Source organism: Chiroxiphia lanceolata, chromosome 2 (assembly GCF_009829145.1).
Source record: "Chiroxiphia lanceolata isolate bChiLan1 chromosome 2, bChiLan1.pri, whole genome shotgun sequence".
Taxonomy (NCBI): domain Eukaryota; kingdom Metazoa; phylum Chordata; class Aves; order Passeriformes; family Pipridae; genus Chiroxiphia; species Chiroxiphia lanceolata.
Window position 1 is genome coordinate 93222579 of NC_045638.1, and position 17453 is coordinate 93240031.

A 17453-nucleotide genomic window follows, 5' to 3' on the forward strand; every position below is an offset into this window, starting at 1 on the left:
GCTATTATCTATTGTGAAATTCAAGTTCAGGGCAAATTAAGCCTATCTGTGTTTTGTTTCACTTCATTGTTTTTGATATTTAAGATTATTTACTTTTTTTTATGTATATGACATGAATACAAACATAAGTTGATTGTGTTTTTGTGCCCATGGAAAATATGTTTATAGGATCAGTCTTACCTACAAATGTGGGGTTTGTGGGAATAGAAAAGGGGAGCATAAGGACTTGTCCTATCTCCTATATTAGGAGACTGCTAGACCTACTTGAAATTTTGACTGTCCACATTGGAGATTAAGTAAAAGGAGTTCACTGTTTCTTCTGTTTCATCTTTCAAAATTCATATTCTTAAAGTGCCATAATACAAGCTAATCTGTCTGTTACACTAACAGAGGGAACTCATGAGTAGTTTTGCCCAAACAGTTTTAAGGCAGTTTACACCACCTCATATTTGCATAGTCTAAGTCTTGCATCCAAAACTTGCATAGATTGATATATTTTAGTCTTAAATTTGCTTAAGCACAGACTTTGAACTCAGATGACATTGCCATCTGAACTAATTTGAGTACATTCACATAATTTTTGCTGACTTGTGGCACTTTGGAAGGCATAGCAATCTAATTAGATTTACAGTGTCTGAATTTCAAAATCTAGAGGGTGGAAAGCTGAATCATTACCTGCCCTTCATGTGATCCCATGCCGTTGTACTTTATCTCTTTGTGCTTGACCGGAATTATTCTTTCTCTCACACTATGTTAATCCACCAGTCTACTTGCTACTCTTCAGTTTTCGTGATGGCTCCATGATACTGAAGGATCAGATTCTGCTTTCATGTGTAACAAGTTACTTCTGTTAATAACTGAGAAATTTTTTGGATATGAGAATAGCATGCTAGGTATTTGCTAAAGTTGTTATTACATTATTTAAACATCTAAGCAAAAAATGTTGAGCAGAAAAGTGTGATCCTGATGATCTGTCCTGCATTTACCTCTTTCATGGGTTCTGCCTTTATTTTCTCATTTATAGATAATCTAAAACTTGTTTTTCCAGTTTCATGGCTACAATACAGGGGAGGATGTAATTCAAATATCAGGAACCAATCAATATCTCTTCCCATCTGATGGAGGACAGATTCAAGTAGAGAAGATAGAGTTTGTAAAAGGTGATTCTTTAATTCGTCATGCTTTGCTTTGACTCAGTGCTAACTGATGGCATAGTTTCTTAATCCATAAATGCTTTTTCATGTCTCAGTAGTAGAAATTCAGTTAAAGAAATTCCATATTAACGTCTATCACTATTAATCTTTATATTTTCCTGCAGTAGGTTAGCAGTTGCTAGATAAAATTCCAGAAAACTAGAAATGGAGAAAAATCAGTTCATATTTATCTGTTCAATGGTAACCAAGGCATGATAATTCAAGAATGTTCCACTTATTTTTCTAGTCAAATGCAATAAATCTAAAAAACAGATTCTTCTGAAGCCTCTAAGATCTAATTGTCAGGATTTTTGCAATATTTAGTCTAAACTCAGAAAACCTTAATTTTTGTCATCTTGTTCTTCTACTAAGTGATCGATCCAGTTCTGAGCAATTTTCTTTTTTGGTGTTCTTTGAAGTTGCAGGTGCCGGGTTTATTTGGGTGCAGGTAAGTTCCGAAGCCTGATGGGACCAATAATAGTATTCCATTGCTTTACAGGTCTAACTTTGGTAAAGGTGAAAGTGATAAAAGACAACCACAATTTCTTCATTCATATCACAGATCCCAAGAAAAACTTGGAAGAAGCTGAAGTGCAAGAAATTAATGAAGAAGAGAAAATTAGATCAGGTCAGTGAATTGACATCACTGATATAAAAAATTACTAGTTTCACATATTTAGTAATTTGATGCAAAAATTATCAACTAACAGAAAATGGCAGAAAGTAAGAAAAATCAGCGTTCCGTAAAAATCCAGTTGACTGACTTAAGTACTGTATAGAGAGACTTTAGCAAGATGTAGAAGCACAGTGAAGGTCAAACAACTGTGCAAACCAGTTTCTTTTCCAAAGCAAGGAAATTAATGAAGAGTCACCATTCTTTAAGAAAATAATTTTCTTCTTTAGTGGAGGACTCATTCAGATCTTAGGTCTGGGAAGGCAAACTGAATCCTGTTCATTGTGACCAAAGTAAATGTCTGCCCTAAAAAGGTCCTCTTTTGAACAGGACCTCCTTTTATGGGTCAGATGACCATGACATTAGGGCCTCCTCAAGACCTTGCTGTGAAAACAGATCTTTCTGCAGTCCAGTAACTTCTGCTGTTGGTTGACATATTGCTAACACTCAGAAAGCATTGAATCCAAATCCTTTCTGAACCCAGGTGAGAGCATTTCCAAGAAGGAAGCCAGTCTGTAACAATTAATGTATATGTTTGCCAAAAGCATTATGGAATTGCTGTCACCCAACTGAAGAGTATTAGAAAAGTATAACTTTCAGTAGGCATGTTACCTCTTTTAATCTTCATCAGTGTCAGAAAGCATCCTGCTCTTGTTCCTCCCCTTGGCTTCAGCTGCCACCAGCAGTGTAACTGTAGGTTGTCTGAAAGGAAAATTTGCATCCCTTCCACAGATGAGGTGCTTTTTGTCTGCCCTTCTGAAAGCTGACCTATATCATTCTGGGGTCTGACAAAGAGTATTGGTGATCACCAGTCTGCAAGTAACCTGAGGCAAGTTGTATTCACTTGTCATGAGTGAGAGGCTTTCCTCATGTGTAAACAGGAGCACCTTACAGGAAGGCAGTGAGGAAGAGAAGAATCAGTGCAGTCTGATACTTGGCAGTGTCTGGATAGTACAACGGAAGCTTTCAAAGCAGTCAAAATGCCAAAACTGCATCTGCAGGTGGTGTTCACCAATGAGCATTGCAATGACAGACAACAAATAGGAGCAGACAAGGTCTCAGGATGTTTGCCATGTTGATGGGACTGGGAGATGTCTAGGTGTTAGGTGCCTACCCTAACCTTCTTTTGTAGTATTCTCTGCTACTCCTCACAGTTTTAAGAAGCTGTTCCCCATATGGGAAATCCCAAGGTTTTCTTCTTACGAGCAGAATATTTCTTTAAGGCAGTAGGAGTTGAACTAGAGGCAAGGTAGGATCCAGTGTCTGGGAGATGTTCTTGCATAGTTTATGTGGTTTTCATGAATAACATACTCATCACATGACATCGTGGTCTGCACCTCTAAGTGAGCTTGTCTCCTGATCCACTTTTACAAATGCCAGATACGTCTTTGTATCTAATTTCTCAACTTTTGTCCTTTCTTTTACTTTCTCCTCAAAGTACAGTCATAGAATCAGAATATCCTGAATTTGAAGGGATCCACGTGGATCATTGAAGTCCAGGTCTTGTTCCTGTGACAATATGTGAGACAGTCACTTTTATTAGTTCATAGGACACATGTGATAGAAATGAACAGTTTAGCATTCTTGTCAGCCAAGAAACAAGGATCCATAACTTTAAGTTCTTTCACTGCTTAAGTTCAGTATGACTTTTCACTAGTTGTTGCTTTTAAACTGTTTTCATGCACCTAGCTAATTAGAATGCTATTCCTAGATTAAAAAAACCACAGATATGTTGTACAAAAATTACTATTATATACTACCCTATGAATGGAATGATAGTTTTCCCTGTCCTAATTAGTCTGTTTTACAGATTAGTCATCCACATTGAGGTTCCACTGTTCACATCAGCCATTGGTTTGCAGGTCAGGTGGTTCTGGTGTGCGTTGCTATCTTTAATATTAATTTTTTTTATTAAAGGAAAAATGAAAAATCAAAAGAAAGCTGTGAGCAAGTTTGGATCTTTTTCAGCCACCTTGGAAAATGGAATCCAGCTGTCCCTAAGCTATTATGGACCTACAGGGAAGACAGCAGGTAAAGTAAGCAAATAGAAGACGATATTTGAGAACCATAGCAGAATTTTTTTTCTTTTTTTTTTTCCTCATGCACTCCTTAACGAAATAATTTGTTGTACGCAATTCTGCCTTTCTGAGCGGCTGTTACTACTTGGTAGGGAATTTTCAGCAAGGCTCAAGATTACATTGTCAAGAATATTCTGTGATTCAATTTTCAAAATGGAAGGAGTTTTCCATGCTTTTTTGCTTGCTGTGAAAACAGAGCAGTGCAGGGAGAAACTTGCAAGTATTGTTATTAAGTAGCCCAGCAAAATCAGCCAATTAATTTGAGCCAAAGAAAATGTGATTTGCTGAGGAGTCTTCTTGGTTTTCCAAGAAATAATATTTTTGTAAACTTATATAGGTGATTATGGAACTTTCATTTTACTTTAGGAGTTGGACTTAAAGTTACAGTTGTGCAGACATAATGAGGGATTTCTCTCAGCCTTTCAATAAACACATTCAGCAACTGGAAGCAATTGCTTCAGAAAACCACAGTGAAAATAGCGTCTGCTTTCACCAAGAGCTTTTTGTTTCCATTACATTTGAAAGGCCACTGAAACCATTATATGGGTAAAAGTGAAACCCTTCTCTGATCAGAAAAGAATTCCAGAATTTTTCAGCTCTTAAAATATGAAAACATTTAATTAAATGCATCTTTGTGTGGACTGTGGCAAACCATTCAACTGTACGCTCAGTTTTAATTATTTAAATATATTTTACAAATTAATTACTAAAAAAAGACATTTTAAACTTGGACCAAGAGAACATTCACAATGTAGTGGACTGCAAAATTTGGATTTTGACATAAAAGAGAGACATGTCTAATTAAACACCTACATGTGAGGTGTGATGTTTAGGCTTTTTCGTATCTGCCATAATCATCCTATTCTACATTAGAATAATCCTGGCCATGTTGAGCTTTAGAGCACTGCTAACTGACATTCTTTGTTTGGAGTTCTTCTATGATTACTTGCTTATGCCAAATTCCCCTGGGTCTTTGTATCATAAGTGCTGAGAATAATTCTGACCAGAAATGTTCTGTCTTAGATAATTCTCATATGCCATCCATCACTAATGCTGAATGGTATACCATGAATTCTGTAGTTTCTCTCCACTGGTTGGTTGAATTGGGTGGAAACTACTCTTCTTCCCTACAGTACTGAAATAGTTTTCTGGAACCTCTTTAACTCTCACTTTTCTTACTTTTTTTTACTTTTTATGTGTTTCGTCTTCCTCTTAGGGAAGCTAAGGTGACAAAAGGCCTCAAGCTGTTTTGCCAACTTTTTGCATGTTTTTTATTTCTTAGTTAAATGAATTTCTTTAAGTTCTGAATTATTCTTTGTTTTCTCCAGCATTACGAAAATTTAGCTTCAGACTACCTTACATTCCAGTTAGAAATAAGCCCCTCATCTCTTTGTCAATCTGGTGCCACTTGAGCACTTGCAGGACTTTCAATTCTGGGTACTGTAGAACCTCTGCACTTGTTCTTTGTGCCTCGACAAAATTAAAAGAGCACAATTCCGAGTGCTAGAAATCTGAATGTGCATGCAAAAGGAAGGAAGGCTTCCTTAGTCAGACAGGCCTCTGGAATTTACCATCTCTCTCAAGTTTTCTAAAGACACTTTCAGTCTTGATAATCCACTTTTTTTCACCATTACCCTCAGATACTATGTTCTCATTTTTCAGGGCAACCAGAGTAAAGAAGTAGGTGAAATTTCTTGAGATCAAGAGCCTGTAACAGACTCTGTTCCTAAATTTAACACTCTGGGAAGTAGTGTTATCTGAAAGTGAACATGAAGGCTGGTTAAAGAAAAGTGTCAGTTCAAACAAAAATGTTTTACTGAAAATCTAACTTTGTATTAATTTTATTTTCAAGAAACTGTTTTGAAAGGCAACATGATTGGTTCCTATTAATGTGGTTAGCAGGCTGTTCTAATGCTTGGCCTTTAAGAATTCGAGAGTCTTACTAAGCCTAGATCATCAGAATCTTTCTGAATAATTATAGCAAAATAGTTGTATGTAGTGCAAGGTTGCTGGAGTCAGTCAGTGCTGGATCAGCCCATGATAAAGCATAACAACAGCCATCAGTTGTTAGATACTAGACTCAGAATGTTTCCATCTAAGTATTCTGGATGTAAAAGGGTATTTTTAAACTTGTATTTTTAAACTTGTATTTTTTTATTTTTGAGGTGATGACCAAGTGACAACTTGTGGGAAACAATAGTTTCAAGATGTCTTTTAGGCTAATAAATTGTCAGTCGATGGAAAGATTTTCTAAACAGTTTTATATATTCAGTCGCTCTATCTGAAATAATAAACTTCTCCACTGAGGTTATTATTTCTAAGGTAAAATTTAGTGTACAAAATCTTTTTAAAAAATAAAATGTGGCCATCTACATTTATGAAACTTAATTGCATTAAAAAAATTGCTTTTCCCTTCCTTAGATGATGAAACCGGTGATGTCTTAGCAAGAATTCTGGACATCCCTTCTGTTCATATTCCGACCATAATTCCAGCAGAAGTGGCTCCCGTTACACCAGCTGGGGGAAAAAAAGATAAGTCCGACAGACAAAAGTCAGGAAAATCTCAGCCTTCTACGAAAGCAAACCGTAGCAAAATAGACCCTTCATCACCTGATGACCTGGTACAGCAAGAAGAAGTAAAGGTGAGAGAATTATCCAATGAAAAGAAACAAACGAAAATTCAAATACATGACCTTATGTAAAAGAAGCATATATTCTTCTCAGAGGGCTTTGAGCTGTGCCGTTACAAATTCCTAACAGTTTGTGGTGCTTCTAAGGATATCTTTTACTCTTTCAGTTGTTCTCAGGTGGTACATATTGGCAGCTGTTAATGAAGCTAGCCTTTATGACTGCATGGTGTGAAGCAGTCTGTCTTCCATGGTTCACGTACTTTTGTCAATTTTGGCTTTACAGTTACAGCTCTTACACTGCAGATGATCAGAAGGCTGGAGCACCTCTCCTGCAAAGACAGACTGAGAGAGCTGGTGAGGCACTGGAACAGGTTGCCCAGAGAAGTTGTTGATGCCCCATCCCTGGAAGTGTTCAAGGCGAGGTTGGATGGGGCTTTGAGCAACCTGGTCTAGTGAAAGGTGTCCCTGCCCATGGCAGGGAGGTTGGAATGTGATGATCTTTAAGGTCCCTTCCACCCCAAACCATTCAATGGTTATTAACATCTCAGTCACAAGAACTGCTGTATTTTTAGTTTAAACAAGCAGAATTTTTCTGTGCTTTCCAAAACCTGTGTTGGAAAGTCTAACCAAACAGTAAATTAGTGGAGACAGTTTTTCAAAACCTTGCTCTGTAATTTGGTCTTAGCAGACAATAACAAGCCAGGGACCAGCAATTTGAGCAATTCAGTTACTTTTGTCTGTAACTGAAGTACTTCTGTCACAGTGCAGGTTTTGGAAAGGATGAATGACATTTTAAAAGCAGATTCTGAATTTCTGTTGTGAAATAGTATCTAACATCTAGTGGATGAAGTAATGCTGTGCCTCTTGTTTCAACATGGATTCTGTGCATATCCACAAAAAGTGCTTCTTACCTAATTTCAAAAATCTAGCTAGTTATTTAAAGAGCATGAGCATGGGAAGTGATATAAGGAGTTGCCAGCACTCAGTATAACATAGAGTAATTGTGTGGCAGAAATGAAACCTATAGAAACAAGTAGTCCTATCGTTAAAAATCCGTCAGGAGGACTTCTAAGCCAAAAGGCTTTTAACTATTTGGTTTAGAATTACTTCGGATAAAGAGTGCCCATATTAGTGCATACAGCACCTGTCTGGGAGTCTACAAGTATTTTGGAGAACAGGATTAGAATCCAAAATGGACTTGATAAATTCACATGGACACAGCCTGTAAAATAGAATGCAATTCAATAAGAATCAAAGTGGTAGGTTCTACAATTACATATAAATAATGAACATGTATCTACAGAATGGATAACAGTTCTATCAGTTTGTAGTGTGTTAACCCTGGCCAGATACCGGGTACCCACTAAAGCCACTCTCTCACTCTCCCTCTGCAACTGAACAGAGGACTGAAAAAAAAGAAAAACCAGCTAAGGATTCATGAGTTGAGATTACAGCTGGGAGAGGTCAGTTACTGATTACCTTTGTGGGCAAAACAGACTCAAAGTGGGGATATTATTTAAATTTGTTACTAACAAGATAAGAGCCAAAGAGTGAGAAATAAAACAATCTTAAAAACACCTTCCCCCCACCCCTCTTTCCTTCCATGTTCTCCCTCCTCCCCCCCCCAGCAGTGCAGGTGGATTGGAAATGGGGGTTACAGTCAGCTGTTGTTTCTGCCACTGCTCAAAGAGAGGAGTCCTTCCCCTGCTCCCGTGGGCTCCCTCGCACGCGAGACAGTCCTTGATGCACCTCTCCGGTGTGAGTCCATCCCATGGGCAATAGTTCTTCCCAGACTGCTGTCCCGTGGGTCACTCCTCCATGGGGTGCAGTCCTTCACAGATGAGCTATACTGATGTGGGTCCCCCACAGGGCCACAAGTCCTACCCGGGAAAAACCTGCTCCAGCATGGGCTTCCCTCTCCATGGGCTGCAAGTCTCCGGCAGGACCCTGCTCCATCTTGGGCCTCCCACGGGGTCACAGCCTCCTTCATGCATCCACCTGCTCCAGCATGGGCTCCTCCATGGGCTGCAGGTGGGTCTCTGCACCCCGATGGTCCTCCATGGGCTGCAGGGGCACAGCTGCTCCACCATGGTCTGCACCACGGGCTGCAGGGCCTCAGCTCCCCTGCCTGGAGCACCTCCTGCCCCTCCTTCTGCACTGACCTTGGTGTCTACATTGTTGTTACCATGTTCTCACTCCACTCTTCCCTGGCTGGAATTCTTTCTGCACCACAACCTTCTGTTCTTAAATATGTTATCACAGAGGCATTACTATCACTCCTGATTGGCTCAGCCTTGGCCAGCAGCAGGAATTCCATCCTGGAGCTAGCTGGCATTGGCTCCACTGGACAGGGAAAGCTTCTAGCAGCTTCTGACAGAAGCCTCCCCTGTAGCTGCCCCACCACCACTCCCGCTACTAAAACCCAGTCACAGAAACCCACTGCACAGAGAAACATCTGAGAGTTGCCATGGATCACAGGCTATGCATAAGTCAACAATGCCATCTTCCTGTGAGAAAGGCAAAGACCACATTGAGGTGAATAAAGGGGAGTGTAGCCTGCTAAATATGTGAAGTTATTTTCCACGCAGGTGTGGTAGGGTCTCAGTTGAAGTATTGTGTCCAGTTACGGATACTACACTGCAAGAAAAATACGGGCCACACTGAGAGTTTTAAGGAAAGCATGAGGATTAGAGGTCTAGAAAACTTGACTGATGGGAAAAGTTTAAAAGACTTGGTTTGGGTTTGCTTGATCTAGAGTTGAGAGACAGAATAGCCTTCTTCTGTAAAGAGCTAAAAGGACACCATCATCTCTTATGCTAGCCCATATAATCAGCAGAAATAATCAGAAGTAAACTAGTTTTCTCTAATATTTATTCAGGTTAACCAGGACAAAAATGTCAGTAAGGTTAATCAAGGTAAAGCACTGGAACAGTTTACGAGGAAACCTCCAACCCTGGAAATTTTTTAAATAGGTTACATTAGAAGTTCTCTGGTTTTTTTACCATTAAAACAAGGAGAAGTAGATGACAACTGAGGGTTACTTGTGTCATGTTCTGTGACTTCTACTTCATGATCCTGTGACTACAATCTTAGGATATCGAGAGTAGGCTTTATTACCCAGTAATATTATGTAAAGTAATCACAAATGTATAGCATTCTTTATGCTGAAAAACACATGGAAAAATATCTGCCTTTTCCCCCCTATAATTATATTCCTAAAAAGCAAGTATATGGGGTAATACCAGGACAAATTCTCTCTGTTACCTCTGTCTGCAATCCAAAACTGTTTTCATCTTATGACTGCTGGCATAGTGTAGTCCATTGTCACATAGGTTTTTGAGGGGATGACATTTAAGAATCTGTTGTTGTATTTTTTCACAAATGTTCCAGGGCCTTCAGACATTCCTTAGGTCAACCTCATCTTTTCTAGTCATCAGAAGAGTTTCCACTGCAGAGCAGTGCAAAGAGAATTACACATTTTGGCTGTCAAACCTTCCTTCCTGTCCCCTTCTTGAGTCAGTGCTGTATTTGCAGCAGATTGGAAATACAGCTCTGCTAACCTTTTGTGCCCTTTTAATGATTATGGGTAAAATAGGTGATATGCAACTTTAGTAATTATTTCACACTCTTCTGCTTCACATTATCTGTTTATTGTCATCCCATCTTGATGCTATGCGTAAAATAGCAAAATGACTCAGTAAAATGAATAAACTTAGGAAGAGTTGTTCTTCAAGGTGAATGAAAGAAGATGGCATGATCAAATAAAATAACCTAATGTTTCCAATTCAGAGTCTAAAAACACTCAAAATGTTAAATAAGTGGTAGACAACACATTTGTTAAACAATATATTGTTACAACTGAAATCTGTGGTCTAATTTTTTTCTTTACTCTTTTAAAATGTGGAATAAAACTAATTCATGCTTTATTCTGTAGATAGAAATGGAAGAATCAGCTCCCCAAATACAAGAGATATCAGATGTTCTTGCTTTTCCGAGTTTGAACGTCTCCTGTCCCAATGGACTTGTATTAAGTTTCCTTGGTGAAAGCTTTGAAGGTTAGTTTTCTGAGCCACTGCAAAATAAGGAATTTAAAAGAAGTTAAAACTATTTATTTCTTCATTAGTGGATTTAGATGTAACTATGATTTTTTTAACATGCTAAGTCTGTCATAATGTCTGTTTTAATAGTATTTGCAATATAGTGTGGGGGTTTTTCAAACAAATATAAAATCTAGCATCACAAGTTGTTGGACATAAAAGATTAAGGGTAGGGAAGCAGTAACCCTAAAATGCCCTTGCGAGTCATGTTGGATAATCAGTTGAATATGCATGTAGATTAGAATACTAAAGAAAAATTATCTAATGCAGTTAATAAATGCATATATATTGAGGAATCTTGAGTAATAACAGGAAGATAGTTACGTTATCTGTATCTGCACCTCCTTTGGAAGTGTATGTACTTAAGTCCACAAGACAAAATTTTAATATTTTGGGGAAGAGTGACAAGAATGATTAAAGCATCAGAAGATGTATCTTATAGTGAGCTCATTTCACCAGAGAACTCAATTTAGTGACCGAAGAAAAGGTCAAAGAGGTAACTGGTACCAGCCTGGAAGTACAAGGAAAGAGAATTTTGGTGATAGCTTGTAAACACGCATATAAAAGTATTACAGTTTTCAGGGGCTTTAAACTGAAAAGTAGTACTTTATACTAGATTTAAGATATACTCATTTATTAATGGTAAGAATGATTAACAAAACTAACCCAGGCTATGATTGACTCTCTGCTACTGGATATTTTACAATCAGGTTTTTTGTTGCCTTTCTAAAAGATACAATCAGTTTCAAACAGGAATTATTTCACAGAAGTCCTTTGATTTAGGCCATCCAGTACATAGACAGGAGGCACTCCTAATAAACCTTTCTGCCCTTACTGAATTTCCTTTAGCAGACTGATGTGGTATATAAATACTTAGAGGTTTCTGTGCCTAACATGTCCTTCTGCAATAATTCTGTTTTCTACCGCTTTTGAAAATCAGCATGAGGTTAATTTTTGCATGCTGTAAACTCTAGTAAATCTTGGGGGTTTTCAGTCATGCCATTAGGTTTTGAAGCAGACAAATGTGATTTTTTTTGTCATCTAGTCAGTTTTAAATACAACCACATACAGTTGTCGTTTAATACCTCTGTACAAAAAATTTGTACAACCCAGAAAATGTGCTCTGACTAATCTGGTATGAAGTAAAGAACATATAGAGGGTTTTCAAATATACATAGTTTGGCAAGGAGCATAAGATGAAATGCTGAATAATTGAGGTGAACAGAGGAATTACAAACACGTACATGTAGTCTCTTGACACAATTACCATAATTATACCTATTGGTATATTCAACACACTGCCACAATTTAAGCTAAAAAACTAACTTGTTCAAGTAGACAAAATATATAACTTAGGTTTCTATACAAATTCAAGCTTGGTGAAACTCAGTAACTTTTTTTCACCTTTATGGCAGTTAGGAAATTCCTCTCGCCTAATGTGAGTCTTCCAAAAGTTCAGCATCCATAATAAATCCATCTTCATATTTCCCTTGTTTTCGTTTGGAAAGACAGCCACCTTCACAGGAGGATGTAGAATTTCTGAGTAGGTGACTGTTTTGAATTTTTCTCTGAATTTGGAGTCTGTCTCTTACTCTGTGGATGACCAAGTAAGCCAAGGAGGGTTAGTCTTACTCACCTGGAATTGCATACCTTCTGTAGACACCATGGTGCTGGCTGTTTAGCCCTGTTTGAATGTGTGCTATGCAGTATTAAGTAATGCAAAGTTTGTTTTCAGATTTGAAAGATGAAGCCACTACCGCTGAAGCAGAGGAAGAGGTGGTAAAGGAAAGTGAGGCCAAAGCAGATGAAGCAAAGGAGGAAGAGGTTAAGGAAAGTGAGGCCAAAGCAGATGAAGCAAAGGAGGAAGAGGTTAAGGAAAGTGAGACCAAAGCAGATGAAGCAAAGGAGGAAGAGGTTATGGAAAGCAGAGAGAAGGAGCATGAGGTTTCAGAAGGTGAAATAGAGCACAAAGACACTGAAAGAAAAAAGGCCAAGCAGCCTACTCTGGAAATTCTGGTTAGACAGAGTTATCCACAAAAGGTAAAGAACTCTCAGCTTTATACACCTGTGGCAAGGCAAACAGAACAAGAGGTGTCAAGAGTCATCACTAGTCAAGGAACTGTCGTGAAGTACCTGATGGATGGATCTACCCAGGTATATTTAGTAGAATTCATTGTAAGCAGCTTGTGTGTGTGATTACCCTTAAATGTGTGCTCGTCTACTGAAATAGAGAAGTGTCCAGTTTTTAGATGAAGGAATGAAGTAACTACTGAGTTATGCAGCCACATCAAGACTAAAATGCTCTTTGCTTTGTTCAGTGTCAGAACTTAAGGCACGTAGGGAGGTTTAAATATGAAAATTTTAGGCGTGTGAAGATTTTAGGCAACTTTGGAATTAGGAAATTGCTGAATATGGTTTTGAGAACTATATTCCTGGACTTAAGCATCTAAAGTGTGGATTAGTTTGGGGTTTCTGGCAATATGAAAATATCCATGTATTTTTCCGGTCCAAATAGTCATGTGGGATCCAGAAAAGACCTGAACTGTTCTTCAGTCCTGCAGACACCTTTAGGTATCCTAAATTTTCAGGAAAAACAGACTTTATGTTCCTATATATCGAAGTACCTGCTTTGTTTACATATATTTAGGTTACCTAGAATTCTGGTGCGTTTTAGGTGCTACAGGCTAGATACCATCTTTGCAAATACTGTAATTAATCTACAAGCCACTTTTTTTTCAAAGTCTAAGACACTACACTGTAGTTAACAAACAGATGAAAAGAAGAGTCATCTGTTTTGATTCAGAAAGTATCAAAATAATTCCTTATTTCTTGGATATTTTTTTCTGTCTAAGTAGACCTGTGGTGGTTTGAGACCCCCAAAATCCAATTCCTGAGTCCAAGCCCCCTTCCCACATCTCACCCCAGTGTGAGATGAGTTTTCCAGACACAACACAGGACTCAATATGGGGGGAAGGGAATTATATTACAATCGCTACACAAATAAATATTATAATACATCATATACATAATCTTAACTATCTCTCCTATGATAAATCAGTATTTACATTGGATCAAATCTCTTCTCCCTCCAATAAAGTCCAGGAGGGAAGAAGGAAAGATCCTTTCCACCTTCAGGGCAGCAGTCTCTCCTCCTCAATGCAGCAGTTGTAGTTGGATCTCTTTCCAATACACACAAGGGGGTCTCCTCTCACCCCTCTCAGCTCTTCGACTCCAAGCGAAGGTTTCTCTTCCATGGACTGCGGTTGCAGGGACAGGCTCGCTTCACCATGTCATATCACGAAGTACAGGGGTCTTCGTGATGGTCCCTTTCCTCAGGGGGTTTACCTCTGAGTCAGAACGTCTCAGGCAGATTTCAGTTGAAAGCCTTTGTCTCAAGAGTTCTGCCAGAGCTCCTGTGCTCTGTCTCAGGCTGCTAGCTTGGCAGCAGCAGCGGGGAGGGTAGCAGGCTATTTCCCCTGCATTCTGTCTGGCCGTCCCGGTCCAGCTTCCAGGACGTCTTGAGCTTCTCAGCTCAAGTAGTTTGGTCTAGACCTTCCTTGGTGACCAGTTTGTAGCCAAGGAAGGGCCCAGATTTACCCAGTATTCCCTACGATTTTTACGTAAGCCAGACTATAAGAAGAAAGGAGGAAAGGCCTTCGCTCTCTTTCCTTCCGGCGGCTTGGAGGTGCAGGTTCCCTGCTGTTGAGTCTGTCGTGTTGGGGAGCGAGGCCTGGTAAGGCCTTGTCGACCTTGGGAGACGGAGGTTGCCGGCAATCGTTCCAGAGCGACTCTCGGTTGTCCCAAGGAGAGTAGTCAGATATTTCTTTGCTAACTCTTTTAGTTGCTAGATATTGGGCTACTAATCAGGATATATGTCTTTTTTATTTTGGTTTTGCTCCTTTTTCCCTTCCCCCTTCCCTTTCCCTTGTGAAATTGTATATATATTTCAGTTGTATATAACTGTAACATAAGTGTAAATATATTTATATATATATTGCTATAGCTGTCTCTCTTGTTTCAGTTTTTCTTGGTTGTTTTTCTCCCTCTTCTCCCTGAGGTTTGGGGGGCGGGGACGGGACTTCTTGTGGTAAGGTTTGGAGACTTGGCAGGGAGCCAGCTTCAAACCATATCACTGGTACTGCTGCATTCCAAGACTCCCCTCAAGTGGGAGTCCACAACTCCTCTCTAGGAGGTGTCTCAAAAGGGGTTTTGGGGGTTTTTGGTTCAGTTCTTACCCCAAAACTCCCAAAACTCTGTCTGTTTAGCTTAGTTCTCTCTCTCTCCATTAGACATCTCTGTGTCTTCTTGCTTGGCTGCATGCCGGCTTTGCTGCTTCTTATCTCTTGGCTTTCTGCCACAGCCTCCGTTCACTGCTGTCTCTGCCGCCATTCCTGCTGCCCACTCGCAGTGGAAAAAGACTCCCAGCTTCTCAGTTACAGACCTCAGTCCAGTTTAACACTGTTTCTGAGTTTCTATGACCCCAGCCAGGGGGCTGGGGGGCTGTGGCCCCCCAGCAGGGCTCCTACCCCTTCTCCTCATGGCTTCAGAACTTGGCCACTCTCCTCTTCAACTACCTCATCATCCTTCTTTTCCAGTTTGGTGCGATATGTTTTAATTTTGCAGGAGTGCTGATTGGGTCAACACCAAGAGAGAAACCACCCCCTCTGGGGTTACCATTTTTTTTTAACTCCAGGGGGAAAAAGCACTTTTTTTTCTCCCCACCACAAGACCACAACTCCAAGTATAAGTTATTTACCATTTGTTCCATTTGTTACCATTACATTATATGCTAAATCATTTAGCCAGGATTTCTGAGAAACATAACCATTTCAGAAGTATGCAAAGAAGCTAGCTCCTGTATGTCTATATATTCTGAGCATACTGTCTCCTGATAGAAAAATGTAGATCTTATGTGCCTAGCATGATTTTAGAGTAGTCTCTGTATAAACAGATTATGAGTACTTCCTTCTTAATATTAACTTAATGTCTGTGAGTCATCAAGAATATATTGTGTATGATAAGCATTGAAAAAAGAAGGAGTGGTTAATTCCTTCCAGTAATAATCTCAAGAATTGTTTCTATATGTTGTCCATTTATTTTCTACATTGTACTGTATTTATAAATTAATTCAGGGATGGTTAGGGTGGCTTTATCTGACACACAGAGAACATGCATGTCAAGGGTTGAGTGTAACGGACGATATGTCTCAGAAAACAGCTATAAGTAGATAAATAACCAAAACTTCCTTTTGTTAGCTGTCTTGATAGCTAAAAAATTAACATTAGTCCTAGGCATGTGGAATACCTTAGTGCAGATCAATATGTCAATACAGGTGCATTATCACTGCTACCAAAAAAAAAGTCATTAACCTTTGACTATTTAGTCAAAGAATAATCTTTACTGTTTATTTTTACACCTGTTTGTTGCTAAATAGAGTCCACATTAATTGCATATGTAAACTGCAGCAATTAGCACTCCTTTGGGCAATGACTAATGTGATGAAATTTAACAAGTCCAAATTTTGGATCCTACAAGTGGGACAAGTAACACCAGGCACAGGTATAAGTGAGGAGAGGAGTGGCTGGAAAGCACCCTACAGAGCAGGCACTGGGGATGCTGGTGGGCAGCAGCTCAGTGTGAGTCAGCAGTGTGTACCTGGGCAGCCCAGAGGGCAAACCACATCCTGGGGAGCATCAAACACGGCATCATGAGCCAGTGAGAGGGAGATGAACATCCCATTGTGCTCAGCATTGGTGTGACCTCACACAGACTGCTGGGTGCAGTTCTGAGCCCCAGAGGGGTGTGAAGGTCCTTGAATGCTCCCAGAGGATCGTAGCAAAGCTGGTGGAAGGGCTGGCAGGTGTGTCCTGTGAGGAGCAGCTGATGGCTCTGGGCTTGTCTGCTTTGGAGAGACCAAGGCTGAGGATCAACCTTGTCGCTCTCTGCAGCTCCCTGACAGGGTAAGTGGAGAGGAAGGTGATGATCCTTTCTCCCTGGGATCTGTTGATAGGACATATGGCAATGGCTCAAAGCTGCTCCAGGGAAGGTTTGAACTGGGCATTAGGAAGTATTTCTTTACCCGAGAGGGTGATCAGACAGTGGAACAGGCTTCCTAGAGGGGAGGTGAATGTCACAAGCCTGTCAGTGTTTAAGAGGCATTTGGTCAGTGCCCTTAACAACATGCTTTAACTTGGTCAGCCCTGAAGGGGTTAGGCAGCTGGACTGGATGATCATTTAAGGTCCCTTCCAACTGAAAAAGTCTATTCTATTCATGCTTTTTAAGATAGCTGCTTTATTTCTTGTATTCATTCTGAGAGCTTTCACTTTTTTCCCCTCCATCACCCACAGCATTCTAGTGACTGTTGCATTTGTGACACATTGAGATTTTCTACTGATGTTTGAATTGATTTTAACCTTTAGTATGTCCTTGATTTCTGTAGATTCTGTTTGCTGATGGCACAGTGAGTAGGAGTCCCGACTCTGGTCCTGTCCTACCACCATCTACAATTCCAGATAACATACAACCATTACCAGAATCAGAGCTTTTACATGAGACCAGGATTAAGAAAGGTAATATTTTTTGGTTTTTGGATAGATGTAAGTTAGCAGGGCTGATGATAGTTAAAGGGCATATTTCTTTAGTCTGAAAATTCTGCCAGTATGAAAATGCAGTTTTATCTGTACTCAGCTTCTGCACACTGTTATGTTACCTTCATAGCAAATCATTTCTATCTAACTCCAGATTTCTTTTTCTTCCATCGTGCTAGGACTCTAATAAGTAA

At 39.5% G+C, this 17453-nt stretch overlaps 1 protein-coding gene across 11 annotated transcripts in view; it reads left to right on the forward strand.

Moving 5' to 3' along the window:
• Positions 1 to 17453, forward strand: part of SPAG17 (sperm associated antigen 17) — a 98218-nt gene that overhangs the window by 56027 nt on the left and 24738 nt on the right. For 8 of the 11 annotated variants that reach the window (XM_032677846.1, XM_032677849.1, XM_032677851.1 and 5 more), the window contains 7 exons: positions 1049 to 1160; positions 1693 to 1821; positions 3784 to 3897; positions 6366 to 6586; positions 10509 to 10629; positions 12407 to 12825; positions 17112 to 17241. In XM_032677846.1, the coding sequence (XP_032533737.1) occupies positions 1049 to 1160; positions 1693 to 1821; positions 3784 to 3897; positions 6366 to 6586; positions 10509 to 10629; positions 12407 to 12825; positions 17112 to 17241 (1246 nt within the window). The remainder of the gene's footprint in view (positions 1 to 1048; positions 1161 to 1692; positions 1822 to 3783; positions 3898 to 6365; positions 6587 to 10508; positions 10630 to 12406; positions 12826 to 17111; positions 17242 to 17453) is intronic. The other 3 variants (XM_032677852.1, XM_032677857.1, XM_032677856.1) reach the window with 2 other exon arrangements.